The sequence below is a fragment of the Ananas comosus genome, linkage group 1, assembly GCF_001540865.1.
Source record: "Ananas comosus cultivar F153 linkage group 1, ASM154086v1, whole genome shotgun sequence".
Taxonomy (NCBI): domain Eukaryota; kingdom Viridiplantae; phylum Streptophyta; class Magnoliopsida; order Poales; family Bromeliaceae; genus Ananas; species Ananas comosus.
The window spans coordinates 21,286,423-21,297,861 of NC_033621.1; the positions used below are offsets into that span (position 1 = coordinate 21,286,423).

Genomic DNA, 11,439 nt, shown 5'->3' on the forward strand with positions numbered 1-11,439 from the left:
CAATTAACGTTAAAATTTTTAACAGACATCTCATAAATTTTTAACCGTTGATTGATGGATGTCTGGTTAGGATGATGGTGGTCCCTACTTAAAATGATAGTGGCCCCTAGGTTGAGTGGGTAGTTGGTTGAATAGTATGATCTAACGGGTGGAAATGATCAATATAATAAATCTAGGGCCAAAACTTATGAGTATAAGAGAGTCAATACTCATAAAAAGTATAGTAGCCGAATCTCTCTCTCTCTCTCTATATATATATATATATATATATAATTGAACTAGAATACTTTTAGAAGCACCAACCTCTCGGTGCTTCTAAGTTTCTAGCCCTTGGATCTACTTCTTTATTACTAATAGTCTTTTGATTGAAGGCTATTCTACCTACCACCACCTCCCACCACCTACCACCATCATCTCAACTTCACGTCACTCCATTCAATAGCTAAAAACTCAAAAGCACCGCCTTCATGGTGCTTTTGAGAGTATTCTAGCTCAACTTTACTAATAGTCTTTTGAGAGCATATTTTAAGTAACTAAGTTTACTTTATTCTGCAAAAATGATTTGAAGACCAAATATTATTTCATTGTTGATTGTTGATATTTGACCGAACTCATAACTTTTAGTTATAATAAAAAATTTTCATACCGAATAAGATATTATTGGATAATTTATTCTAACATTCAAATATGAAAGTCCTTTTGATTTAATATTTTTTTGCAGTTGAAAGATGCAGCAGTTATGACCGTTTGATTTGATACAGTAAAAAATATTATAATTATAAATTATTTATTTAGTTATATCTAGTTGAAAAGTGCAAAAGCAATAGGCTAATTGATAGATACAGAGTATGATAAAATAATGAAAAGTGCTTCTTTTTTTTTGACATTTGGCCCCCTCAAATATTAAATCAATTATTTAATTATTTTATCATATTCTGTATCTATTAATATATTATTTTATTCTTGAATGATTCACCGTGTTCAAACACGGTAAACTATTCATCATGTATGAATATAGTGAATAATTCACCTTGATCCGTACTTATAGTCCTTCTATTTCGTGATCCGTCCTTGTATTCCTCTTATTCCTTTTTTTCGATACTTATATTTTTTTCACAGTACCAAATGAGTGCAGTGTATTAGAGCTACTTATACACCCGGTCCATAACGACAACCCAGCAAGCGAGTATTTTGACGAGTAGACTCTTCCTCGGCGGGGTGTTGTCGATTCCTCGCCGCTCTTCGTTCTTCAACGCAGCCTCATTCGCAGCGTGGTATGCGACGCTCCGCAGAAAATATCCTCTATGGGGATTTCTCGCAACAGGGCGGCGTCGTCGTCGTCGTCGGCTTCGCCATGCGCTCAGCTTCGATCGGCTTACCACGATTGCTTCAATAGGTCTCTCTCTCTCTCTCTCTCTCTCTCTCTCTCTCTAGAGAGCTCTCTCATGGACTTAGGGTTTTGTGTGGTGGTGGTGGTGGTGATGGGGTGGAATGATGTGTAGGTGGTATTCGGAGAAGTTCTCGAAAGGTCGGTGCGAGGAGGATGAGTGCGTCGCAGAGTGGGACAAGTACAAAGCATGCCTTGTTGTAATCTCTCTCTCTCTCTCTCTCTATCTCTCTCTCTCTCTCTCGCCACTCTCCTTCGTTTATTGCAATACTTTAATTTTGCATTATTTGTTAGCGCAGTTCGAATTAACGTGTTAATTGTGTGAGATTAAGAGTTGCTTTGGTGCTTAGCCTAAGAGATTGGGCGTAAAAGTTGATCCTTGTTAGCTCAAATCTGATAATTATGTGGGCGATTACCAGTTGTTTTGGTTCTTAACCTAAGAAATTGGGCGTAAAATTTTATCCTTGTTAGCTCAAATCTAATTAACATGTTAATTGGGAGGTAGTAGGATTCGTTTTGAGTGTAGAATTTGATTCTTGTTAACTCAAATCTGATTAATGTGTTAATTGGGAGGGATTAGGAGTTGCTTTGGTTCTTATCGTAAGTATAATTTGATCCCTGTTGGCTCAAATCCGATTATCGTATTAATTGTGTGATATTACAGGTTGTTTTGGTTGACATTTACGGGTTGTTTTCGTCTCACCTAAGAAATTGGGCGTAGATTTTGATTCTTGTTAGCTCGATACTGATTAACATGTTAATTGCATGAGATTTAAGAGTTTTTTTGGTGTTTAATGTAAGAGATTGGGTATAAAATTTGATCCTTTTTGGTAGAATTATAATGCATATAAGATTTAGTCTCCTCACATTTTCTTCTATTTTATTGCAGTTCCTTTCCTTTATTACTGCATTATTTGCTAGCTCAGTTCTGATTAACATGTTAATTGGGTGAGATTGGGAGTGGTTTTGGTGCTTAATTGTAAGAAAGTTGCATAAATTTGATCCTCTTTTCATAGAATTATACTGCACGTAGGATTCTGTTTAATTGTTTCTCCACCATTTCTTCTATTTATTTCAAGTTGTTGCCTTTATGATGCAGCAAATAAATCTCTTTTTATTTTCAAATGCAATTTTCTTTTATTTTGTAGGTTCGTGTTTGATTCGGACTTAAACCATTTGGTTTTAGTTGATTTGGCTAACCCAAACCCTTTTCTCCCATAAACAAAAAAAAAACAATCCCAAGAAGACCTTTGGAATTCCCCAAAAACAAAGACCTTTGAAATTCCCAAATTTGCTTCGTTTTCAATGCATGACTCTTGGGTGACCGTGTTGTGTTGAAAACGAAAAGGCAATAATTTATTATCATAGGACTCTCAACACTATAAATACATGGTTCTTGAGACCTTAAGGGGATATATTTGGATGAATAGAAAAATTCTACTCTCACTCTTTATCCTTGGTGTTCTACTTCCCGGTGTGATCATCGACGCTTCTTCCTCGCGCCGAGATCGTCTTCTTCCTCAACTTGATTGTTGTCACTTCTTCCTCGTGGCAAGATCGGCTTCTACTTCTACCCCTCCTCTTCTTCCGAGTCACTGCCTCATCGTCTTCTTCCCCGTTGCCGAAGTTCTACCCGTGGTGTACCGCCCTCCTCGTCGATCGTGGATCCCCCGCAATCGTGTGAACGGTGCACTTTTTGTATCTCCTATCTCTTGATATCCTATTATCCCCTTTTAATCTAGCCTTCCACCATTACCAACCATATTTGCCAAACAACCAAACCTAAAGCTTTAAGTCCGATAAAGCCGAATTTACCTTTTGGAACTAGTATATGTATTTTCAGTTGGTTGTTATTATCTCATATATTGAAGGTTTATCATCATCTTAGTATTACTTCGATTCGATTCTAATTTGTCTTGCTGAAATTTTTGCTTCCTTGCTTAAAGTTCATCGAAATTGATAAATTGAACCTAGTTTTACCTTTAAACAAAAGTAAACTTGAAAATTCAATTTTGGCAACCTCTCGGTTTGCATCACTTTACTACATCATTTGTTAGCTGAATTGTGATTAACATGTTAATCGGGTGTTCTTCTGCTGCTTGACGTAAGAAATTGGGCATAAAATCTGGTCCCTTGTGCAGAATTGTATTGCATGTACAATTTTGTCTCATCACCTTTTTCTTCCATCATATTGTGAATTCTCAACTTGACTTCATTATTTTCTTCTACTTTTTACATTATTTCTGATTACAATGTTAATTTGTCGAGATTACGAATCGTTTTTTATTCTTAAAAAAGTGTTTGGATTGGGGATAAGGGGAGGGATAACCCCTTATCCCCCCCCCTTTATACCCAAACGTAAATTTTTTACCCGAGAATAGTAGTTCTCGGGTATCTGAAATAAGCTGGTATTACTATCCCCACCAACACCTCCATTTTCTATATATAACTACTCAATATTTTTCTTACTCCATATTATCTATCCAAACACTATTTTTTCTATCCCCGGGAACAACCCAATTTTCATCCAAACGCTATTTTGCTTATCCCCATACTTGTACCTATCCCTGTAATAGCTAGTTCTTGCTTATACCTGAACCAAACAGTACCTAGCCATAAAATTGGATCCTTCTTCCTGGAACTCCTAAATGTGACATTTCTCCTCTCCACCGCTCTTATTTATTGAAAGTTCTCTCATTTATTGCATTTTCTGCTATTTCTTGGCTCACAAATATATCATGTTTATTGGGCGAAATTGAAAAGTCGCTTTTATGCATGATTTAAGAAAATTGGGCGTGAATTGGATCCTTTCTTTCCTATAACTACTGTACATGAGACAATGCATCTCTCTTGTTTTCTTGTTCGCAATCGTTTTCTTGTTCACAAAATTAAGTGCAATGGATATTTCGATAGTGCTAATTTATTTAAGTAGCAAGAACAAGTGGGGATATCATCGTATGATAGATTATCTTAAAGGGAATGTGGCCTTCAAAACTAAAGGTTGATCTTGTTGTCCTACTAGCAATCGATCATCCATCAAGAGGATAGTGGTTGACCTAGATCTTCTAGGCTCGCACATATTACCCCAAGGCAAGGAATATATCTTTTGATTCCCATAGTCCAGTGCCTCGGTCTATGATCAAGGCTAGGGAGATTTCGAAAGGATGAAGAAAGATCATTTATTCAATCTAGAGATCCAACGTTTTGTGTTTGATCTGTAAATTCATCTACATGTAGAGAAATCTTTAAATTTATCTATGTGTAGAGATGTACTATAATTTCCTTGCCTAGAAAGAAAGAAGAATTCAAACCAAATCAATACAGTTCAAGATGACAACAATTTTCTTACTATGCAAAATGGTCTTTGCAAAAAGAAAAAAAAAACTTATCTTCTCTAAAATCTTAAGCAATTACTAAATGATATTTCAATCATTTGAACTCAACAGTCTTTTTATCCTACAGAAGACCATTATTGCACTGAAGGGATACTTATTAAATATAAGCAAAATGCGCCGGAAGGGTTGGCTAGAAATAGAAGGATCTTGTTTCCATATGTGTAAGAGCACAAGTATTAACAGAAATAGATATCTGTATAGATAAGAGAGTGCTCCACTCAGTCTTGGACGCCCTAAAGTTTCTTTTCCTAAAGTGAGTTGTATCTTCATGTACTTTTATTATGTGAGTGTTTCTCCACACTAAGTAGCATGAGGTTGAATTGTGATACTTAGATGTATAGACATTAATCTTTGATGCTAGACCAAAAATAGTGTTATGCATGCCTATGTAGTATTTTCTAGCACAAGCGAAGTTCGCGATGCAGTAATTCATGTGACGAAGAATCCAAGTTCTTTTGGATGATAGTAGTAGTTTCAGGATGAGCATCATGCTCAAACATTAATAGTTAAAACCTATATCAACAAAATTTCTGGATTAGTTTCCAATTCCACTATCAGCATTGACAGCTTATACTTTTCAATGGTTCTTAATCAATAGGACCTGTGTGAATAGTGCAGTACTTTGACAAGAAGCAAATAGAAGACAAAGGCCCAATTAGAGAAAATAGGAGTTTAGCTTGATTCCTAATCAATACCCTCAAGATAATTTCTAAAATCTTTTTCAGTGATTGAGAGGCATGAACTAGTTTATTAAGAGTAGTTTTTGGAGGGTTTTGCAAAATATGACAACTAGGAGGCTTCATAGAACTTTTAAAAACACCAGCTGTTACTTCCAAACTTCTTAATCCTGTGGAAAAATCATATAATTGTTCTTTTACCGTTTTCCCACAAAATGGTGAATCCATATGCATTTGCTTTAATCACTTTTGAACACTTTTGTCCTAACTCCTCAAACAATTCTCTTTTTCCCCGAGGATTGAGCTTCTGATGATCAAATTTTTATCGTCCCTGCTTTGCAGCAACACTTAGAAGACAAGCATCTCAGGCAAATATTACTAGAGTCTGAAGCCTCACTGTATTCCGTTAAAGCTGATGCGGGCTCTTCCGGTGATGCCAATGTCACCTCACACTAATTGCTGGTGCCATAAGCAAGGTGCACTTTTTGCTTTCATTTTGGTAATCACAAATGTGTGAGTATATATCCTTAACATTGGCCGATTTTCAGATTGATTTTGAAGCTATGAACCCCTTTCAGGCTATTTAGGAGGGTTCTCCATCTATAAGATTTGGAGAATTAGGGTTCTTTTGGTGCCCCAATGAAGTAATACAACATTTTACATGTCCTTAATAATAGCCTTTTTGTTATAGCGGGTAAAATATAGACTGTTCATGCACTGTTTGTTTACCAGTTATTACTAGCTTAAGTTATTGTGATCTACGTTTCTTCTGTCATGCTGAACATGCTGTTGTTTGTGGAACTAAAAAATTATGGTTTGAAAGAGAGTTTTATATGTGCTGGTGTTTCTTCTATCCAAGCGAATATTGTCCTGTAGTATGTAAACTTTTAATGTGTTTTCTCTTCGCCATCCTTTCGACTGGAAATTGCTAAGACACACCTTTAACATGACCATCCAACCTTTTAAATTGTAATGGTGTCGATTAATATCTTGGCCTATACATGGCTGCCTCTTATAAAAAGTCCAACAACAAATACTGCTACAGAAATGTCCCTACATACACTATATTGCATCCGACGCTCGATTCCGTCCAAATGGCGGCGGGAAAAAGAGTGCGCGGGAGAGATATATATTTATAGAGAGATTAAGAGAGAGCGAGAGGGAGAGAGAGAGGGTGGGGAATACTTGATGTCTTGAGAGAGAGAAAATAAAGCTAGAATACTTGATGTCTTAGTAATAGATTTTTCAATGCTTGCGGTATTTTATATATAGAACATCACATTCAAATTAAAAATTAATTTTAAGATATGAATTTTCAAAAATTAGATGCGGTGCATGAGTCATATGGATACACCACGTCAAAGTCTATTACTTATGCATCAAAGTAAGATTTGAAATTTTAATTGTAATATTTTTTTGAGAGAAAGGTAACAAGTTACCCGATTCGTTCATTTTTTTAGAAATAAACTTTGTTAGAAATGTGAAGCAACTTGGCTTCGAACTTGGAAACTTAGATACCAACCATCAAACCCTTCGCCAGTTGTGTCAGGTACGGTTGGTGACTATTCTATGTATTGTTAAATGCTAAAATGAAAATTTATGATTCTCTATATGTAGATGTTTTGAATTTCGGAGAATATATCTAAATGGTTAGATCTTATTAAGGTATATATTAGAGAGTTTTACGAAGTGTTACACATGAGATTTACCTATATAGCTGAGTGCATGTAATATTTTCTGTGGGCCAACCTATCGAAAATTTGAAATATTTGAATTTGTTATCTAACAAACAATAGTAATTTTAACGCTATTAAGCTATTAATTTTAACATTATTAAATTTTAAAAACTATCAATTTTAAAAATTTCTTGACAAATAACTCAGTCCGCACATTAATTTCAATATATCTAATGACAAACTACTGAAATTATATTTAAACAGTTTTGTCAGGTAAATTTGCAACCAAGAAGATCATTCAAAGTACAGTAGATATATAGAATTTAGCTTTGGTATTCAAGTTATTTTAATCTCTCTTTTCAGTCGGTCATCAAGTGTTGAAAAATTTATTGATCTTAACTTAGTATTCAACTCCAAACTATAATTGATGGTAAGTTTCTATCAAAATCTGAACATATTATTATTATTATTATTTAATTAAAACCATCTAGCAACTATGATCCTGCAGCGAAGCGTGAGCCTTCACTAGTTATTCATTTGTACATTAGCATAGCATAAGTAGTAATCCACCGTATTTGCAACTCACACTTAGCAGATCCTTAGAAATGAAACCGTAGCGGCCTCAACCAACAACTAAGTACCATTTTGAAACAGACCCCTCAAACTTTATTATTATTTTTTGTATTGTATTTACAGTTCACTATCTGCAGATCCTTGGATATAAAACCGTAGCTGCATCAGCTAACGACTATGTAACATTTTACAATAGACCCCTCGACTTCATTCCCTTTTTCTTTGACAACCCGTCAAGTTTTGCTTGTTTTAGTTAAATTTGGGATTCCTAACGGAGCCATTGGTTTTGAAATGAGCAAACGCAGAGGAGGATGGCCCGATCGAAATATTTGACGAAGTTGAAGGACCCATTTTGAATTGCTTCGAACGCTTTCGCCTCAGCAGATCACACAGCATTGAGGGTAGTCCTCAGTAACTTGTACATAAGAAGGTATGACAATGTACGGATTAATTACGGGGTCGTTCGGATCGTCTTCTTGTCGCCGTCTTTCGTGGGCTCGTTTTTCTTCTTGTCCTCCTCCTTGGCTCGCCCGACGTGGGAAATCTCAGCGTGCCATTACTTCCTCACCTTGTTAGCGACGCTCACTGGGTCGACGTCCCCGACAACGGTGAGCTTCTTCTCCTTCGTGTCCATCTGTCCATGGAGATGGAATCAATCCCTGTTGATGTCGTAGGCAAAGTGTAGATCAGGTTTGTGTCTACATGGGTTTAATTGCTGAAGTTATTAGGGTAAAATGTACAGGTAGCCCCTGTAGTTTTGCCATATTGAGATTTAACCCCTGAAAACTTCAGTTTTTCCAGCACAGATTTTTTTTGCATTTTGCAATCATATCCTTGATCCCATATTGCCTAACTTTCATCTTGTGACATCCCGGTCAGGTGATGGGTAATTACTTGTTTAAAAAAATTTTGTTTTAAAATTTTTATTTTTTTGTCGTTAAACAATTTGTTGCAAGCAATCTATTATTTCTTCCTATACTATTTCCTATAGAAACTCTACTTAAGAAAAGTAAAAAAATAACAATAATATCTAACGTGGTCGAAACTATTTAAGCAAAAATTTTAGGACTCGGTAGTAAGCAGAGGTGACTTTTACTCTTATGTTTTCTAATGACTTACTGTCATACATATAGGGAGAGAGACAGAGAGTGTGTGTGTGTCTAGCTTATATGCTTTCAGAAGTACGGTGATTTTCATATTATCAAATTATTTTCGAAGCTGGGACTTCTGAATTGACGATTGTCTCCGTTAAACTTTGATTTAAAATATTAGAAGTATCTAGAAAATAAATTTCGTAATTTGAAAATATCAAGAGCATTGAAAGTATCTGAAGGTAGAAATGATTGGAAAAATAGATGTAATGGTGGAAAAGTTGGTAAACCAAGCGTTTGGTGCTGCTAGAAGCACCACAATCGAACTCTATAGAATTTGGCTTAGATTACTTTTAATAGTATTTGAGTTTTCTTATTATCAAGTTTATTATTCTTGGACGAAAAATTGTAGGGTTGGGATAAGAGTAGTCCCCTAATATCAAAGAGGTAGTCGTCGTTGCTCCTCTGTTCAGCCTCTTTATCCTGAAGCAGCTCGCCTACAGATTCACATATGAAGCTTCCGGACGGAATAGAACTCAAGGATCTGACCCCCCACCCTCTCGACAGGGTCTTGAATATTTCTAGCTGTATTTTGATACCGTGCTGGCTCACCCTGTTGTGGCACGGCGGCAGACACTTGCAGTTTGGCCTGCACTCAGTATATAAGTGGCTTCGCCTGAACAATAGCGCCGTTGAAATTAAATGGAATTTCCCCTCCATTTTTCATCGCACAAGCGCACTTGGCAGAATCCGAACAGCCGCCAGAACAGTCGCAACCCATGGGACGAGTGTTGGCATACCATGGTGGATATATGATCTTGGTGATATATTGAAACGGCGGCGGCCGCTCATCATCGATTGTGTTGACCGCACAGGTTGGTATCTTCTCCTTGCCTTGAGATATATCACGCACACATAAACCTTTGCGGACTTTCAACCTTTTTGTCTTGTTAACTACATTTAGGGCAAGTTCGGGTAGCCCTGGCATTCGTCTCAACTGGAACTTAAAAACAGAAACACCATGGGGCACTTTCTCACTCCAATACTTCTCAACAAGGTACAATCCTGCGTAAGTGAACGTCGAGACCATCTTAATCCGCCCATCGGAGCTATCGCCCCCTTTATGCTCCTTAAAGCCATGTATAACCCTCACAGGTGTCTGCATGTCAATGCTGTTTTTGAGTGCTAGGTTCCCACGCTCGAGCTTCTGGTCTTCCGCTTCTTTCTTACCTGCGGGTTTTCCTCCCGCGCCAGAATATATTAGCACATCCGAACTGTCGATGTCATCAGGGTAGCCGCCAGAAGCAACGATGCTTGTCGCAAGACGTAGACCGTTTTTGACTACAGAATCTATACCTCCTTGATAAGGGCAGTGAAGTCCAACAATAGAGAGCTCCACCCGATAGTAGAATTCGTCCCCGACTTCAACCCCAGGAACGTTTCCTAATACTGCTTCACCAGAGTTAACATACTCGTTGCACCTTTTGAGGACCGCGGCTGCCTCTAGATCGATCCTGCCAATCTTGCCCGATTCCTTTGTTGACTTGGCTTCTTCGCCTTTCAACAACTTTTCTACAAACCAATTGAAACAATCAGAGGATTCTCCTGACCTTGGTACGATCATCAATGAGCTTTTTGTCACTTCCCTTGCGATTCCATTCAATAGGAACGCACGAGGTGATGTTAACACTTGGTTCCCGTTTTCCTTGGTATACGGTTAATTCATGTTTTCCTTGGTACATGGTTAGTGCTTTTGCATTCTCATAATCATGTGGCATCGCATCCTCTTCATCATCTTCTTTCAATTCATCTATCGGTCGAAAAACAGATTCACCCCTTGGGGCAAGCTTCTTGTTCAATACCCTCCCCCTCCCCTCCTTTTTTATCTTAATTTTTGATGAACTGGAAGGTGAATTTCCGAAAGAAGTCCTTCCACGGACAGTTTTTGGCAGACATAAGAGCTTTGCACGATTACCGTCTCACTGTAAGCATCCAAAGAAGCATCTCCTTCGCTCTGATCATCCGCGTCCTGTCTGAGCTTTCGTGGAACAGCATCTACAGACTTGACGAAATCGATCCTATCCTTCTTAACAATTTTTTCAATTGACAACGCTTCAATTGATTTCTCTGCCGTTTTTTGACTAATCACTAGAGATCTTTCACCACCATTCGGACTCTTGTTTCTAACCTTTTCAAGAGAAGCAACTTTTGCTCCAAATTTCCTCTCACCATCCATACTCTCACCCTTCAGTTTCTCAATAGAAACAGCTTTAACCAACACATGCGAACTGGTATTTATATCTGCCTCTAGCATCTTACTATTATCCAAGTTAGTTTTGTCTTTCATAGCTTCCGACGAAAAATATCGAAGATCAAGTTCTTTGCCAGCTGATTTCCGACCGGTTTCGGATTTGTCGCCACCATCAAGAGAACTCTTACTTTCTGGCTTTTCAACCAAAACAATTTGCCCGGAAACTTCTGAGGCTGCTTGCTTATTTCCTTCCGATTTTTCTCACCATTCAAGTTCTTATTCGGATCAGCAGCTTTCGGGCACTTCTCTTTGCTCGTACGAGTGTTGTTCCTCCCAAACGGCCACACCCGACTAGAAAGCGCCGAATTGCCAATACCGCTCTTCTTTTA

The 11,439-nt window shown here is 37.5% G+C and overlaps 2 protein-coding genes across 6 annotated transcripts; one reads left to right on the forward strand and one right to left on the reverse strand.

Annotated features, from left to right (window-relative positions):
- LOC109716337 (uncharacterized protein At4g33100) lies at nt 1,066-8,694 on the forward strand. Of its 5 annotated transcripts, none has more exons than XM_020241748.1 (4): nt 1,066-1,396; nt 1,503-1,587; nt 5,802-5,935; nt 7,984-8,694. In XM_020241748.1, exons 1-3 carry the CDS (start codon nt 1,305-1,307, stop codon nt 5,913-5,915), a joined length of 291 nt encoding a protein of 96 aa, XP_020097337.1. In that variant the 5' UTR covers nt 1,066-1,304; the 3' UTR covers nt 5,916-5,935; nt 7,984-8,694. The 5 variants fall into 5 exon arrangements, with proteins under 5 accessions (XP_020097337.1, XP_020097330.1, XP_020097316.1 ...); XM_020241741.1 differs by having other exon boundaries at nt 8,014-8,694; XM_020241727.1 differs by lacking the exon at nt 7,984-8,694 and adding an exon at nt 6,008-6,312 and having other exon boundaries at nt 1,067-1,396.
- Nucleotides 9,026-10,454, reverse strand: LOC109716330 (histone-lysine N-methyltransferase, H3 lysine-9 specific SUVH6-like). Its single transcript, XM_020241707.1, is given in 2 exon segments — nt 9,026-9,456; nt 9,458-10,454. Coding segments are annotated over 2 exon segments (1,281 nt in total). The 5' UTR covers nt 10,424-10,454; the 3' UTR covers nt 9,026-9,141.

Bases quoted from the DNA above. Each gene is read 5' to 3' on its own strand.
- LOC109716337 (XM_020241748.1), top strand. From the start codon at position 1,305: ATGGGGATTTCTCGCAACAGGGCGGCGTCGTCGTCGTCGTCGGCTTCG. The intron at 1,397-1,502 runs GTCTCTCTCTCT...AATGATGTGTAG, and splicing joins TACCACGATTGCTTCAATAG to GTGGTATTCGGAGAAGTTCT. The intron at 1,588-5,801 runs GTAATCTCTCTC...CCTGCTTTGCAG, and splicing joins AGTACAAAGCATGCCTTGTT to CAACACTTAGAAGACAAGCA.